Raw genomic sequence first — 17,934 nt, 5'->3', positions numbered from 1 at the left:
ACTGGAAAACCCTTGCCAATTGCCATCATTAAAAATGGCTTCTCACTCTCTCTCTCTCTTCTCATCTGTTTTTCTCTCTCCACCACAATCTCTTTCCAGAACGCCAATTCCTAAATTATTCCTCACAAATGCTAGAAATTGCATCCCTGTACTCTCCTGCACTCCTCCACAACAAGAAGCAATTCTCCAATTGGTAGCTAACGCTGACGAAAACACTCTCCCTTGCATCAGAGCTTTTGAGAACGACTTAGCTCGGGTCAGCTTAGTCGGCTCTGTCGGCTTCGATCAAGCTGTCGTTGCGGCTGCTGCCGATGGTGGCCGAGCCGCAGCCGACCACATTGATTCCGGTGCTCCTGCCATGGTCGTTGAGACCCTTTTTCCTGGTCCCGGAGACCAGCACGCCACCATCTCTACTCGATTGGTTAGTGTTTCGTTTTTTTCAAATTTCTAATAAACCAGTTTGTTTCTGTTTTCGTTTTGGGATAATTACAAATGCACCATGAAGTTTGACATTAGAAACAATTGAGTCCCTACAGGTTGATAAATATAGTCATTACAAATTTCTTTAATAAGTGAATGGTTGGAGGGGCTAAAGTTTTTTATAATGTAACATAAATGAATGTATGATTTTAGGGGTTAAAATGTAGTATAATTCAAATGTTAGACACTTAAATGTAATTGACGTTTTACCCTAAACCTCAGGGAGTTAATCATTGCTTATTGTTGAATGTGTTAATAATTGATTTATGCAATTAAATTAATGGGCTTTTAACTATGCTTGATACTTATTAAGTAGTGGGAGTAACTCACTTGCTTAGTTGAATTGGATTTTTTGTTGTCATGCTGATATTAGTTTGACTTTTAACAGTTTTTACCTGCTAAGAAAGTTAAAGAAAAGGCTGCAAAACTCAGTCGTTCTTTCAAAGAAGATATTTTCTCTGGAACTGCATCTGAAAACATACTTGCAATGACATTCAGACAAGTGGTTTTGCAACAACTGTGGAACTTTGAGCTTGCTGTGTTTAGGCCTGGCACTGAAAGAAATATGGAGGACCTTGAAAACCCGAGAGAGGTTAGCCACTTGCATTTTGCATTTTTTGGTTCTATGTTGAGATTCTCAATACTCTGTTTTGTGATATCAAATTAATATGTTTGTCCTGCAGGTGCCACTTTGATGACACTGATAGGTTCACTTCTCTTACATATGCATTATTTCGTATCAGCAGGTTCCTGCATCTTTCTTTCTCAGCTCATCGGATGAACACATTATCTCTGTGCTTGCAGAAGCTATTTATATTGCTGCTCTTCAAAACACTGAAAGCAACTTTCTTTATGATTTTATGGGGGAAACTTCTGGTGGTGTATTCCGGTGGTTTCAGAAGCCAAAAAGCATTGCATCCCAAGATTCTTCTGTTGTCATTTATAAACTATTCGAAGATGAAATAGCAGGAAATGCAAAAAAGTTGCTTGAAGATTTTAATTTAAGTAAGGATAAGGGAATCAAATTGAGACAGAAGTACAAATGGTGGACGCCAGTAGCACTCTCTAAGTTGGAAACAATTGGTGGCTCTGACTTCAGTGCTTGGGTGAGTGAGTATGTACCTGCTTATAGGCTACAAATTGATGCTGATATAGTTAAGGATGCGAAAATGGAAGGCTGGAGAAGATTTGGAGATAATAGATGGGAAGTTCTTTTGACCCACTCACAAATGGTACTCTATTCTTTTAGGCTTTTGCTTGCTAACATATGGTATTATATTATCATTGTTTCCAATTCACTCTTATTATTCCTGTTTCCAAACTATACAAGCACTGACTTCAGTCTGTGTGAATTAGGATATAATTTCCATTTCACAAAGTTCTTCCCTGTCCTGGTTTCTTTCCCTTATGTGTACTCTAGTGGCTTGATGGAGTCTGATTGTTGGATATGCTTTGCATGTCTTATTTGCTTTGCTATATTGCTGTATGGGATTGCTGCATTTCTTTCTGATTCTAATTTCTCCAACTTTGTAGGCTGGATTGGCTGAAATATTAGATATGTATTTTGAAGATGTGTATTCTTTGCCCCATAAAGAGCTATCATGCCGTGCCACTGCAAATTTTACCAACCTTGCTAACACAAAGGTTTGCAATTGTACTTGGAATATTTTGTGGTTGAATTTTTAATAATGTCCTCGTATTATCAATTGAACCTTTCTTATGTTTATCTTCATTTTATCAGGACTAGACTAATATATTATTTTTCTTACAGAAGAGCTCTTCTTGGCTGAAATTCTTGTCAGTTAGCCTTATTAGTGGAATTTTTCTCATCGCCATCAGTGCTTTTAGTCGGTTTTATTTTCCTCATCTACACAAACAACAAACATACAATCAGGAGCATAGGTCTCCTCCATCATCTGAAATTGAGCATTCAGTAAATGAATCTCTGCATGCTGAAAAGGTAAATACACACAGTGAACATTTTGCTTGTACAACCCAACAACTTAGAGCACCCCATGCATGTGCATGCAAAAGTACATCTCTTTGCGCATGTTATCTGGCACTTTTGGTATATAATGTCTATGGGCAATTTAGAGTTTGATTGGGAGTGTTGTTTGGTGTTTAAAAAGCAACTTAAAATTCTTTGAAATGATAGATTGATTTCTCTTTTTTTTTTTAAAAGCTTCTTATAAACTGCTTTTGTCAAACCTGTCTCTGAAAAAATATTATTTTACCTGCTTTTCCTTAAAAGCAGTTTTCAGAACTCAAGAAAACTATTTAAAAAGAAAAATTTTCAGAAAGTGCTTAGGTGTTGAAAAAGCAAGTTTTGAATTTCTTTAATTTAATATATTATTTTTTAAAAAGATTGATAAACTGCTCTTCTCAAACCTGATTTTGGAAAGAACCAATTTATCAGTTTTTTTCAAAAGCAATTTTTAAAATTCAAAAATTAAAATTTAAAACAAATTAAGTCCAACCTCAATGCCAAACAACTCCTTAGTGGTCGATGTTTTGGTTATTGAAGACCTTAGTTGCTTTTTTATTTATAATTCATGTCAATGTTTTACTTGGTTATTTAATGTTATTGTTTTATGGAACTAATACCTGAACTTCATCGATAGTTGCAAGAGTTTTGCATTTTGATCGTTAAAAAGATAAAGGATGCATTTGGCTGGCCTGGTGATATAATAACGGAAACAAGTAATGGTGCTTGGATCGGTGAAATCCCAAATTACTTGAAAGCAATGGGCGAATATGATTCCAGTAAGGAAGACAGTTCAACTTCTGATCCCATAGAAAAACTTGATGAAGATATGAAGTCATCTGCACAGGATATAGCTAGTTATCAGGTAATTTAATTTGCTTAAATTATTGTTGGTCGTCTCTGCATCTTGCTATGGAACCTGGTCCATTAATTTATTGCATCTGGGTGCATACTAATTCAATTCGGCTGCATCATCTTGCTGCTACATTCTATTATTGGTATGAGATGTGCCAAATTAACTGAATTGGCAAGACTTCATTTAGATCATCGTGGCTTTCCCGAGTCCCCTCTCTCCCAAAAGGAATTTGTTTATCCGTCTCAGCATTTGTTCTCTCTTTTCAGTAGATATACATCCATGAACATAGAAATTTCTCATATGAAGAATTTGTCTCCATGATTTATGCCAGTGCATTTTTCATTTTGTCTATTTTGGCTTATCCCGTCGCCTCTTGGTTGGTCATTGGTGTCTGATTAACATGAGTGGACCATAAGTATTTTATTCATTCTTGGAAGAGATGGGGACTGCTCATATTTTCTACTTCTTTAGCTCCAGGCTTAATGTAGTTCTTGTATTAGTCTTTTCTAGGTTATCATTCTCGAACAACTGTTTTATATCATTAACTCACTTATATTGTGATTGCAAGTCAGGTCGTTTTGTCAACTGATGGTAAAATTGTTGGGTTCCAACCTACAAGCCGGATAGGTGTGAATCATTGGGCAGCCAATCCCTTAGCAAGGGAGCTGTATGCTGGACGAAAGTTATCCCCTGGTAAGAACTGGTCTTTTTATTTTTATTGTTTGCTTTTTCAGCTGGCTTGAGTTGATATTGTACCTCTTTGTACTTTTGGCAAGCAGGTCTTGTTGAACCTGGCCTCAAGATCCGCCCTCCAAGCGAGATAGTTGTCATAGAGCTTTTGATGTCAGTAAATTTAGATGCTTGCTTTGCATTGGCAAGGCCAGTTCAATGACAAATTGCATAATGCATGTGAATACAGTTCATGCAGTTTTTGGAAACCCATGTTGGTTTCAAGTCCAAGATGGAAAATTTCAGATAGTTTGTTTAGATGCTTAGATGAAAATTACAGAATTGGCGAATTTAGAAGCCTTGTCGTAACTTTTAAGCCTTCGATGTCAATCCACATGGTATAGTTATTCCAGTATTTTGAAGGCTGCTCATGCTATCAAAGTCAAATTTCACAATATCTTAGTAAATGAGATGCATTTTATTGGTTTGCCACCAATGGTCTGACTTCCCCTTGGTTCATGTCATACATGCTATGTAATCTATGAAAATTCCAACCTATGTTTTAATTTTATAGCTGTGGGCTGATTGGCATTATAGAAATCTCACAGCCTCCCTTGGAGGTTCTCTCCATGAATGCGCACCTGGCTCCAAATTCATCCATCTTTAACAAAGCATAGGTCCAAAAAATTTCTTTATGATATAAATGAGCAAGATGAACAGTGCCAGTACCATTTCTTTTTGTTTGAATTGGCTTTTTTAGTATTATGAATTGGTTTCCCTAACAAATCAAGACGACACAGAACAAGAAGTAAATCATCTGCATTCAGTTGTATTAATATGTGGAGATTTATGTGGTGATAGCCATAGCTGGAGGCAGATAAAATTTCCTTCATTGAACAATGTTGGTTAAGCTTCTTACTAAAATTAGCCAACCTACAAAGGAAAACCGTGTCTGGTCACTATCTAGACTTCAATCCCAAATACACCATTAATCAAGTTCTAATAAAAGTGAAGATAGTTAAAATATAGTGGCATAACTTTTTAAAAGAAGCTGTTTTATAGAATTAACCCATTAGTAAATAGTTTAGGTGTAATATCAGACTCTTCTGTTCTATTCTATTTATACGCTGGGTTTGCAGAGTGGAAGAAACAAAATATCTTCTTCTTCCCAAAAGAAAATCCAAAATTTCAGGTTTCAGTATCCTACATTCACCAGTACAGGAGGCAAAAGCATGGGTGAGGAAACCTTTCACATAGTCATGTATCCATGGTTTGCCTTAGGCCACCTTACCTCCTTTCTCCATCTCTCAAATAAACTTGCAGAAAGAGGCCACAAAATTTCATTTCTCTTGCCATCAAAAACCATTAAAAAATTTCAGCCTTTCAATCTCCATCCAGATCTCATTATCTTCATTCCTGTCACCGTTCCACACGTCGATGGCCTCCCTCCAGGCTCTGAAACAACAACTGACGTCCCTTTTTCATTGCATTCTCTTCTCATGACTGCCATGGATCTTACAGAATCTGTCATTGAGTTTCATCTGACCAACCTGAAACCCAATTTTGTCTTCTTTGATTTCACTCACTGGTTACCAGCATTGTGTCGAAAGCTTGGTGTAAAATCTGTTCATTATTGTACCATTAGTCCTGCTACCGTTGGTTACCTGATTAGTCCTGAAAGAAAACTGCTTGAGAAAAGCTTGACAGCAGCTGATTTAATGAAGCCTCCGCTGAATTTCCCTCCTTCTTCAATCAAACTACGTGCCCATGAAGCTCAAGGATTAGCTGCTGTAACTACAAAACCATATGGCAGCAGCATTTCATTCCTGGAGCGCCAGTTGCATTCTTTCAATGAATGTGATGCCATTAGCTTCAAAACCTGTATGGAGATGGAAGGGCCTTATTGCCATTATGTTGAACGGCAATTTGGCAAGCCGGTGATTCTTGCAGGTCCTGTTGTGCCGAAATCACCAAGTTCAGTATTAGATGAAAAGATTTCCAACATGTTGGATAACTCTGAAGCAGGAAAGGTGGTATTTTGTGCATTTGGGAGCGAATGTATTCTTAAGAAAAATCAGCTTCAAGAATTGGTATTAGGTCTTGAGCTTACAGGTTTGCCCTTTCTGGCTGCCCTGAAACCACCAATGGGAGCTGAAACAATTGAGTCAGCCTTGCCAGAAGGTTTTGAAGAGAGAGTAAAAGGAAAGGGATATGTTTATGGGGGTTGGGTTCAGCAACAGCTAATCTTGAAGCACCCTTCTGTTGGGTGTTTTATTACCCATTGTGGATCTGGATCTTTATCTGAAGCTATGGTAAATAAATGTCAATTAGTACTTTTGCCTAACGTAGGAGATCAAATAATTAATGCAAGATTGATGGACGGAGATCTCAAAATTGGAGTTGAAGTTGAGAAAGGAGAAGAAGATGGACTGTTCACAAAAGATGGTGTCCGCAAGGCAGTGAAAGCTGTAATGGATGATGATAGTGAGGTGGGGAAAGAGGTGAGAACAAACCACATGAAGTGGAGAGAGTTCTTGTTGAGCAAAGGGCTTGAAAACTCTTACATTGATGCTTTTGTCAATAAGTTGCATGCCTTGTTAGGTTGATTCAAAACTGATGTTCGATCAATAGCTATTCAGTACATATATTTACCTACCAACATTAGATGTAAGATTCTTATGTGCTCTAGGGTTGTTTATTTGTGAAATTGGCATTTGGTGAAAGGTGATGTCCAAATAAGACTAAGCAAGAATGAGCTTTTGAATCTTGGGGTAGCTTTCTTATTTTTATTTTCTGATGAAATGGACTAGAATTCAGATTTACACTCCTACAAACAGAGTCTGGTACAGTAAGGCAAATCTTATTGAACGGCTGCTGTAATGTTGTATTTGCCATGGCTGCTGGCTATTATTGTTTAAACTTTAAAAGGGCTTGGATCTCTAAACTATATACTTAAGTTGGTACGTTAACACCAAGTAAAATCAGGAAAAGTGAGATGTTGTGTTTAGTATATGGAGAGTGCTAAAAGAGGGGGAGCAGGAGCAGCATCATCACCAGCAGAAACGAAATTCAGTGAATTGGAATGCAAATCCACACGTATACTTTTGAGGTAGTTAGATCATAAAGAGCATGCTTGTACGAGCAGAAAGAGAATGTTTATGTTTCTTGGGGTTCTGAATACCAAAAGGAGGTATAAAACAAGTCCAATTTGTTAGTTTCTTAGTCCTCTACTCCATGATAAGTGTGATTCTTTTGGACTTAATTAATCAATAAATATGGTCAGAGTGAGGCTGTTTAGAGATAATATTAAAGTTCACTTTTCTTTAAGAATAATTTCACCTCTCTATAACTAATTAATTAATAATAATAACAACAACAATCAATTAAGAAAATTATCTTTTTATTATTGCTCCTCCGCTTATTATCTCAAAATAAGTACCATTTTAAAAACTCAATAAAGTATTAATTATTTTATTAATTTTATATGAGCAAAAATACTAATGAAGTAAAAAACAGAGGGAAAATTTAATATAGTAAGAGATAAAATCTATAGTAACTTTAAATATGAGTATTTTTAATCATATTAATTTATCTTTTATTATAGTTAAAACTATTTATTATATATTTTAATCCTTATAAAGAAAAACATTAGGCAACAATTATTTTGAAACGGAGGGAATACTATATAAATTGGTATTATAACAAATTCACATTTGTTATTTTATATATATATATATATGATAAGTTGAAAGGGTGAGAATCAACTAACCCAAATTAGGGGAATCAAATGTTTTAAGTGTTTGGGTCATGGGCACATTGCTAGGGAATGTCCAAATAAGAGAGTTATGATTCTAAGGGATGGTGATATTGAGTCGGAGAGTGAGGGGGATAGTGATGATGATATGCCTTCTTTAGAAGATTATAGTGATGTTGAATGTGCTAAGGGAGATAATCTTGTTGTTCAAAGAACATTGAGTTTGCAAAATAAACATGATGCCCATGGGGAGCAAAGGAAATTTTGTTTCATACTCATTCTTTGATTTCTAACAAGTTGTGCAACATGATTTTGGATAGTAGAAGTTGTACCGATGTAGCAAGCACTTTGCTAGTGGAGAAATTGAAGTTGCCTACTACCAAGCACCCAAGACTATACAAGTTGCAATGGCTTAATGAAAGTGGAGTTGTAAAGGTAAATAAATAAGTTTTGGTTTCTTTTTAAATTGGTAGATATAAGGATGAGGTGTTGTGTGATGTGTTACCAATGTTGGCCGGACATATGTTGTTGGGGAGACCTTGGCAATATGATAGAAGGGCTAGTCATATGATGGATTCAAAAATATGTATACTTTGACTATGGATGGAAAAAGGTTTAACCTTAGACCATTAGCTCCAAAACAGATTTTTGAAGACCAAATGCGCATCAAGCAACAATATGAAGAAATGGATTCTTCATTAGGAAATTCTTTAGGAAGGGAAACCTTTGAGAGTAAAGAAAAAGGTGAGATGAGTGAACCTAAAAATTCCAATTCTCTTGACCAAAATGGGAAACACATGGTGAGAGAAAATAAGGAAGGTTCAAATGAAAGAAAAATGTGTTTATGCAAAAATGAGTGATGTGAAGGAAGCTATGCTTTTGAGGCAACACATGCTTGTACTTATGTACAAGGAGATTTTGCATATTTCTAACGAAGTAACCAATTGTTTGCCTAGTGTTATTGTTGATCTTTTGCAGGTTTATGAAGATTTATTTCCGGAAGAAATTCCAAATGGTTTGCCACCTAAAAGAGGCATTAAGCACCAAATTGATTTCATACCCGGAGCAAGTATTCCAAATAGACCAACATATAGATGTAATCCGAAAGAGACCAAGGAAATCGAAAAGCAAGTGAGTGAGCTTATGGAGAAGGGTTATGCTTGTGAAAGCATGAGTCCATGTGCCATACCCGTCTTGTTAGTGCCTAAGAAAGATGGAACTTGGAGGATGTGTGTTGATTGTCGTGCCATTAACAAAATCACGGTGAAGTATAGACATCCCATTCCTAGGCTAGATGACATATTGGATGAATTGCATGGTTCATATTTATTTTCAAAAATTGATTTGAAATCTGGTTATCATCAAATTAGAATGAGAGAATGTGATGAATGGAAAACAACTTTTAAAATAAACATGGTTTATATGAGTGGTTAGTAATGCCTTTTGGTTTAACTAATGCACCAAGCACTTTCATGAGATTGATGAATTATGTTTTAAGAGCATTCATAGGCAAATTTATTGTTGTCTATTTTGATGATATCTTGGTTTATAGCAAAAATTTAGATGAGCATGTATAACATTTGACTTGTGTTTTTTATGTGCTTAGAGAAGATAAGTTGTATGCTAATATAAAGAAATGTTGTTTTTGCACTAATGAAATTACTTTTCTTGGATATATTGTCAATGACAAGGGCATTCATGTTGATCAAGAAAAGGTAAAAGTAATTAGAGAATGGCCAACACCCACAAGTGTAAGTGATGTAAGAAGCTTTCATGATTTAGCTAGCTTTTATAGAAGGTTCATTAAGAATTTTTCTACCATAGCCGCACCTTTAACTGAATGCATAAAAAAGAATGTTGGTTTTAAGTGGGAAATTGAACAAGATGAGGCTTTTAACTTGCTAAAAGATAAATTAAGTTCTGCACCCTTGTTATCTTTGCCAAATTTTACTAAACCTTTTGAGATTGAGTGTGATGCAAGTGGCATAGGTATTGGAGGAGTTTTGATGCAAGAAGGCAAGCCCATAGCATTCTTTAGCGAAAAGCTAAGTGGAGCAAGTCTAAACTACCCTACATATGACAAGGAGTTCTATGCATTGGTGAGGGTTCTAAAGACATGGCAGCATTACCTTGGTTACAAAGAATTCATAATTTACACTGACCATGAGCCCTTGAAGTATCTCAAAGGACAAGGAAAGCTCAACAAGAGACATGCAAAATGGGTGGAATTCATTGAATCCTTTCCGCACATCATTAAGTACAAGCAAGGGAAAGAAAATATGGTGGCCGATGCATTGTCAAGAAGGTATGCCTTGATCTCTAAACTTGATGCAAAATTATTAGGATTTGAATACATCAAAGATCTTTATTCTAATGATCCTGATTTTGCTAATGTTTATGGGATATGTGAGAAAGGGGGTTTTGATAAGTTCTATAAGTTTGATGGTTTTCTTTTTCGGGAAAACAAATTGTGTGTGCCACAAAGTTCTTTGAGAGAGTTACTTGTGAGAGAGGCACATAGTGGAGGTTTAATGGGACATTTTGGGATTAAGAAAACTTTAGATGTTTGGGTGACTATTTCTTTGGCCACACATGAAAAGGGATGTTGAGAGAATTTGTGAGAAATGCATTACTTGCAAATAAGCCAAATCCAAAGCAATGCCTCATGGTTTGTATACACCTCTTCCCATACCAAATGAACCTTGGGTAGACATTTCTATGGACTTTGTTTTAGGATTACCTAGGTCCAAGGGAGGGAGAGATTCTATTTTCGTTGTTGTGGAAAAGTTTAGCAAAATGACACATTTCATTTCATGTCACAAGACGGATGATGCAACCCATATTGCCAATCTATTCTTTAAGGAGATTGTAAGACTACATGGAGTGCCAAGGACCATTATGAGTGATATGGATGTCAAATTTCTAAGTCACTTTTGGAAGACTCTTTGGGGAAAGATGGGGACAAAACTTTTGTATTCTATAACTTGTCATCCGTAAACGGATGGACAAACGGAGGTGGTCAATAGGACACTTTCAACACTTTTGAGGGCTGTCATCCAAAAAAATCTGAAGAATTGGGAAGAGTGTTTGCCACATGTGGAATTTGCTTACAATAGTAGTGTGCATGGTTCAACAAATTGCTCACCCTTTGAAGTTGTGTATGGATTCAATCTATTGACTCCATTAGATTTGCTACCATTACCATTGGACAAAGCTAATTTAGAGGAGAAATAAAAAGCTGAGTTCGTCAAGACTTTGCATGAGAAGGTGCATGCAAACATTGAGAAGAAGACACTCCAATATGAAAAGCAACACAACAAAGGGAGGAAGCAAGTCATTTTTGAGCCCAAAGATTTGGTGTGGGTGCACTTGAGGAAGCAGAGATTTCCTAACCAAAGGAAATCAAAGCTTATGCCAAAAAGAGATGGTCCTTTTAAAGTGCTTCAACGCATCAACAACAATGCCTACAACCTAGAACTTCCAAGTGAGTATGGCAATGTTAGTGCTACTTTCAATGTTAGTGACTTGTCTTTGTTCGATGTAGGTGATGAAGATGATGGAGCTGATTTGCAGATAAATCCTTTTAAAGAAAGGAGGAATGATGTGAATCCAAGTTTAAATCTTAAAGAAATCTAAGATCCATTAATAGTACAAGAAAGCCCAATCACAAGGTCCAAATCCAAGAAGCCATATTGGGTTTAATTAGGGACATTTGGAAAGTCCAAGAATTTCAACCTAATAACGCATCCGTGGAGGCCCAAAGAATAATATTTAACTTGTTTTTATGTTAATAACAATTAGGGTTACATGTAGCCACCGTATATAAGTTAATGGAGTAATTAATATCAAGTAATGACTACTAATATGGGTAGTGGTTACTAAGGCCATTTAAGAGTAAAAGTAATCCTATGTATGTGAGTCTATTTTAGTAGTGTGTGCATGGACTTGTACTCTATATGAGTAGTGGTTATTAAGAGCCACCATACAAAGTAATGGCTACTAATGTGGGTAGTGGTTACTAAAGCCATTTAAGAGTAAAAGTAATCCTATGTGTGTGAGTCTATTTTCGTAGTGTGTGCATGAACTTGTACTCTATATAAACAAGTCATTTTCTTTCTTTGGGGGAGGATTGAATTTGATATATGAATTATAACTTTGTTTAAGTTTTATTGTGAGCAATTTTATCTTTAATTTCTTGCATGAACTTTGTGACTTATTAAGCTTTATTCTAGCTTGTGGTATCAAAATCTAAATCTTTGTTTTCTTGTTATTTATCAAACTATCTTGTTTGTGGCATAAGAGGAAATTCAAAGTCTGTCTTGGTATCTTTATCCTTGTTGGTAAAGGGGTTAAGTAGCATCTATCTTCTTACTCCAATCTATGAACGATCGGAATTTGTGGATTAAATTAGTAATTTCTAGTTTTCTTCTAATTTAACTTATCATAGTATTTTTGCTATTGGAGAGTTAATTGATGAAACTTACAATTCCTATCATAAGTGGTATCAGAGCATTGGTTCAAGATTGAGGTTTGCATATCCATTGTTATTGCCATATTTGCCAATTCCGATTGAGAACCTGAAATAGTTATGAGGCAAATCGCTGGAATCCCAACAAAAGAAAAATCAAAGAATATAACTCAATAGATATGCCCATATTATATGCACATACATTATCAATTTTAATTTTTCTACTAATTATTATCAATTTTAAATTTCTCTACTAATTAAATATAATTAATTGGTATAAATGTTATCTGTCTTTTATAAAGTAGTATAACTCAATCATTTAAGTTATAAAATAATATATTGTTATTTGTATTACTTTTATCTTTTTTTTTTTACTTACCATTAGTTCCAATCTTTTTTTTACTTACCATTCCTTCCGATCAATGCCACACATATTATCCTTCTTACTTCTATTTCTCCATTCTTCATCTTCCTTTTCTTTTCTTACTTTTCCTTAGGTATTTTTTAGTATCTGACTCGATCGAACTCTAATAAAATAAATTTAAATAATAATAAACGAATTTAGAATTTAGTTTTACTATCCGTATAAAATTCAAGTCAGATTTGAATTTGAACTCGCAGGTACCAGTTAACCGAACTCCATTATATTAAAACTTATTATATTATATTAATATTTTTATTATTTAAAATATAATTTTAATGTTTACTAAATTTATGTTTAAATTGTATTAATATATTGAATATTATAGCTTATTTATATTAATTTTTATTAATATATTTTGAAATTTAATTATTGCAAACGAAGTCGGTAAACGGATACTTGTTTAATTATTTAAAATATTTATATAAACGGATAGAGTATCCACTATTTATTTAAATATTCATAAATAAACTTAATAATTATTTAAATTAAACATGTTTAATTGGATTGAGGTAGTTTTTTTATTTGAGTTTGAGACAAATTCGAGTAATAAAAATATACCCAAATGAGCGGATACGGTATCCCTTCCCATTCTGGCTTCTCCTTACCTATACCTTTCTTTAATTACCCATCCCCTACCCCCTTCACTCGAGGACTTACACCCCAATGGCAGTTGACTAAAATTTTATTTTTCTAATTTTATCCTTATATACAAAATACATAAATCTACTATTATTACAACCTTACCAACCCAATCAAATTGATACATATTATTCTTTCTTACTACCAATTGTCTCCCCAAAAAAGGAAAGATTATTATGTACATTTATCCACCTTTCTCCCTTCCCTTTGCTTATCTCTCATTGCCTTCCTTTAATTACCCATCCCCTAAGGCCTTAGAAGTTGTCGTCTAACTCTATATTGCAGATTTTTAATTTTCAACAGTCAAATACTAAGTTAAAAGAAATGAATTTTTGAAAATACGGGAGTAAAAGATAAAATAACATAAAATGTAATAAGCGACAAGGATACAAATTCTTTTCCTCTATTAATCAAAGGTAAATATTTGTATATTCTAATCCATAATAATATTAGTCCTATTTTTCTGGTCCCATATTTAATAGGATAGTTAAACTAATAAGATAAATTACTAAAATAATTATTTTACCTGTTACATATATGAAATTATATCTCTCTAATTTATTATTATTTTTATTTTTCTGAAAAAGTATATAACTCATCTAGTATTAATTGATTTTCATAATATTTTTTAATGTTAACTATTAAAATTTAGTAATTTCTTAATGAAAGTTATAAATAATCATAATTCAATTTTATTGTGTAAATAAAATAAAAAAATTATTATGAACTATTTTAGAAAAACTTATAATATGAGTGCAAGAAAACAAATTTTAAAATTAAATCACTATAGTCATATTACCAGCTAATAATTCTATATAAATCTTGAAAAAAAAAAATAATTTAACTTAACTTTTCAACTAAAAAGTAAAAGAAGAGGAAGAAGAAGAAGAAGAAAGTGGACTTTATAAAGTTATTTTGAATAAATAAAGTAAAAATATAAAGTTATATTTTGGGGTTAAAATTTCATTATTAATGGGATTAGTAATCCCATTTAAAATGGCTTACTAAAGACATAGAAGGGGTTTGACATTAAATAAAACTGATTTTACAGATTAGCTAAGCTATTAGAATTATTAAGCCAATATCTATTATATGTATTAAATATAATATTATTTATTAATAGTATGACTTAATTAAGTAATTCCATGAACCATACCTAGATGTAACGTAAACAATAATAAGTGAAAAAGGTATGCATTAATCCTTATATTTTCGCCCAAATCTCAATTACATACCAATGTTTAAAGTGTTCTATTTAAGTGCCAAAAAACAGTTTAATTAAAGTCCTCTAGCTAACTCTAACAAATTGTCATTAATACGAGGGGTTTAATTGGCATACTCTTCAAACACTGAGGGCTTAATTACTAAGAAACTTGAACTTTTGAACTTTATAATAATTTTGGCTAAAATTTTAAATTTTTTGAAAATTAGTGTTAAACTAAACTTTAATTTTAAATTGTAGCTTTTGGTAAAATTCTTCGATAAAAATACTGATTTAGCATCGGAAAGTAATAAATATTAACAGATAAATTCAAAGTGAACATACATGAAATGTGGCAAGAATTTGTCATAATGGTCCAATGGTTGGTTGATTAAAGAATGGGTGATGGTGTAAGCAAAAGAAAAAAAAAAGAAAAAGAATGAGCGATGCAGTTTGTTTAATTTGATTGAAGAATAGGTAAGAGAGCAAATAAATAAAATGGGTAAGGATCAGAAGGATAATATATGGAAGAAAAAATAAATAATTTCTTCTAAACAAAGTAGGATTACTTTGAAAACTTTTAGCATTTGAGAGACATTTCAACTGATGGGTAGGTAATTACACTTAGAAGTAAAGCTTAAGGACTTATTTGTACTTTTACCTTACGAAAAAGTAAGCAAGTCTTGATAGACATTTGATGCTGGGGAGTTGGATTAATAAATCAACACGTGTTGGCCTCCAAGTGCACGACTTATATATCTTTCAAAGCAAACAATCACATTGTATACTACCCCTCCACCACACGCGCTCGCGTGCAAGCCCCTCTCCACTAGGGTTTTTGGAATCAAATAAAGAAAAAAAAGGTTCCCCATTAAAAAGCAAAGCAAAAACACTAGACAGAAAAGATTTTTCTGTGGAAACAGAATCAGCTTCTTGGCGATCCAATTTACAAAAAATCGTCGTTTTGGTTTTACGATGGGGAGGGGAAAGTTCAAGGGCAAGCCTACCGGACAGCGTCACTTCTCCACTCCGGAGGAGATGCGTAAGCTTTCCACAAACTTCTGTCGATAAGATTTAATAGCGATGAGAAAAGCTTAATTATTCTCCGTTTTATTGGGAGAATTCAAGTTATTGAGAGGAATAGGGTTTGTTTTCGTTTTAATTTCTTTTGGACTTCTACCGGTCCTTGGATCTGGAACCATTGAGAATAAGCGCAATAATTAGGTCTTTTTGTCGTTGATTTTGTTATCTTATTACTAGACTGTTTTGCTATAAGAAGACTCATGTGATCTTTGTGTTTAATTACAAAAAAATAAAAAAAATAAACATGACATGCTTAGTATGTAGATTAGCATGGAGCATGTATTGAATTTTGCTAATCTTTAGTATATACTAGTATTTTACTGTTTTGTTTTATTTTTCTATTGAATTTACTTTAAATTATATTAGGTTTTAACGTGAATATTTGGCTTAAATATTGACTGACATCAATTTTCTTTGTGATATGTAATTGCAGTTGCTGGCACTTCCACACGTCCGCGTACATTTAAAAGGGTCTGTTTATCCCTCTCTGTATAATTATTTTTATTCTGTTGAAACCTGTGGTGTGACTGTTTGTGTTAGTTTTGAGAGTGAGTATCAGTATAGCTGTGTGATTAAATTTGTTTATTGTTCTTCCTCTTAGGAAGAAGCTGAATATAAAGTGGAAAATCCTGAAGTAGAGTCTGAAGAGGAGTCGGAAGAAGAATCTGGGGATGAACAGGATGTTAGTAAATAATATTTGTCGCCATCTTACATAAATTATGTTCAAGTTCTGTATTGTTGATTGGAATGAATGACTTATTAATCTGGGAATCATGTCATTTTTGTTGTCTATTAATGATAGCAAAAGCGGAAGGGAACTCAAGGTCTTATTCAGATTGAGAATCCTAATCTGGCGAAGCCAAAAAATTTGAAAGCTAGAGATATTGATGTAAGTTGCAAGTATATTTACGTATTACTGTAGCGATTAAGTTTTACTGGGAAGTAATGCTGTCTTCTTTCTTGTTCTAGATTGGCAAAACAACTGAGCTTTCAAGGCGTGAAAGGTTGGTAAATGCTTGCAACTTTTCCCTGCAGAGGAACTGCTTGCTATTTATTGAATAGGACTTATTATTATCCCTGGAGCCAATAAATTATTCAGTCATAATGCCTCTGAGAAGAAACAAAACCTTGCTTCTGGGATTCAAAATTAGGATTATGAGGTATCAGCCTGGAGATTTTTAGTTGATGGCAAGTTTTATCTGTTGTTGGCAGGGAGGAGTTAGAAAAACAAAGAGCTCATGAGCGATACATGAGGCTGCAAGAACAAGGAAAGACAGAACAAGCAAGGAAAGATTTAGGCAAGTATCCAGATTTCATTGTCTGAAGCTCTTTCTCTTTCTCTGACTATAAGGATGCTGGATATTGAATTATGAAATGGATAATGATTGTTTTCATTGGGCACGTTAATGTGTCATTTCATAGCATCTTCACCATCGATGGTTTGATGGTCAAAATTGAAGGGTATACATTATTTGCAGAAGGCACTGAAGGAGTATAATGCAACCTAAAGATATGATCAAGTGCTACTTGTATTCTCACATTCATGCAGATATCACCAATCTAGACAACTAACCTTCAATTACTACTGCTTTTGTGTTAAAAAAATTAAAAAAGCAATCTCTCATGATTCATATGTTGTAATATCTATGATTAAATATGGCCTTTGTTAGCTTTTTTTGGTTGTGAAAATATCACAAAGGGCTACATCACTTTATGCTTGTATTATGACCTACAAAGACGATAGGGTATCTATGTTGATTCCTTTGTTAGTCCATATGAATGGCTTTTGAATATTGCCTTCTTTTAATTTGAGTTTCTTTGTTCTGGCACCTCCTCTTTGCTTAAAGTTTCTAAGCTTCATTGCTTAATCTTCATGCAGAGCGCTTGACTCTCATCCGTCAGCAACGGGCAGAAGCTGCTAAAAAGCGAGAAGAAGAAAAGGCTGGTAAATTTTTGGAGACATGCATGAACTGCTTTGCCTTTTTCCCCTGCTTTTTTAAAATTGATAAAACTTATATTTTTTCAGCCAAAGAGCAGAAGAAGGCTGAAGCACGGAAATGATTTTCCTGGAAACTATCATGCTAAATGAGCAGTGCCCTCCATGATATTAGAGAACTTGGTAGTTGATTTATAATAGTTATCCTGGCCAGTAATTGTACCAGCTAAAGATCTCTTGGTTACTATTTCACAATTGGTTTTGTTTTTATATCATCAAGAGCAAATAGCTTTCTAGTGCTTTTCACTTTATAGAATCTTTAACTTCTCAATTTGTATACAAATTTCTATATTACTTATATTGGAATGTATCGGAGGAGCATTTATAATCAATCAAGAACATTAAAACTTTCCCATGTATGCTCACATATGATAAGTTGG

General features: G+C 34.0%; 3 protein-coding genes across 4 annotated transcripts; all 3 read left to right on the top strand.

The window, feature by feature from the left end:
• Positions 1-18: 18 nt before the first annotated feature.
• Positions 19-4,493, top strand: LOC8259167. Of its 2 annotated transcripts, none has more exons than XM_015721404.3 (8): positions 19-421; positions 869-1,072; positions 1,227-1,712; positions 2,014-2,124; positions 2,252-2,440; positions 3,102-3,329; positions 3,893-4,013; positions 4,100-4,493. In XM_015721404.3, exons 1-8 carry the CDS (start codon positions 35-37, stop codon positions 4,210-4,212), a joined length of 1,839 nt encoding a protein of 612 aa, XP_015576890.2. In that variant the 5' UTR covers positions 19-34; the 3' UTR covers positions 4,213-4,493. The 2 variants fall into 2 exon arrangements, with proteins under 2 accessions (XP_015576890.2, XP_015576889.2); XM_015721403.3 differs by having other exon boundaries at positions 1,224-1,712.
• Positions 4,494-5,063: 570 nt separating this feature from the next.
• Positions 5,064-6,756, top strand: LOC8259168 (cyanidin 3-O-galactoside 2''-O-xylosyltransferase FGGT1). The gene has a single exon (XM_002522462.3). The coding sequence runs from the start codon at positions 5,222-5,224 to the stop codon at positions 6,593-6,595; it is 1,374 nt and encodes a 457-aa protein (XP_002522508.1). The 5' UTR covers positions 5,064-5,221; the 3' UTR covers positions 6,596-6,756.
• An 8,567-nt stretch (positions 6,757-15,323) lies between these two features.
• LOC8259169 (28 kDa heat- and acid-stable phosphoprotein) lies at positions 15,324-17,886 on the top strand. Its single transcript, XM_002522463.4, has 8 exons — positions 15,324-15,517; positions 15,992-16,029; positions 16,160-16,240; positions 16,361-16,447; positions 16,528-16,562; positions 16,771-16,856; positions 17,438-17,503; positions 17,585-17,886. The coding sequence occupies exons 1-8, from the start codon at positions 15,451-15,453 to the stop codon at positions 17,617-17,619; spliced, it is 495 nt and encodes a 164-aa protein (XP_002522509.1). The 5' UTR covers positions 15,324-15,450; the 3' UTR covers positions 17,620-17,886.
• Positions 17,887-17,934: the final 48 nt, after the last annotated feature.

This window comes from Ricinus communis, chromosome 5 (genome assembly GCF_019578655.1).
Source record: "Ricinus communis isolate WT05 ecotype wild-type chromosome 5, ASM1957865v1, whole genome shotgun sequence".
Lineage (NCBI taxonomy): Eukaryota > Viridiplantae > Streptophyta > Magnoliopsida > Malpighiales > Euphorbiaceae > Ricinus > Ricinus communis.
Note: the sequence above shows the minus strand (reverse complement) of the source record. Positions and strands in the feature narration are given on the sequence as shown.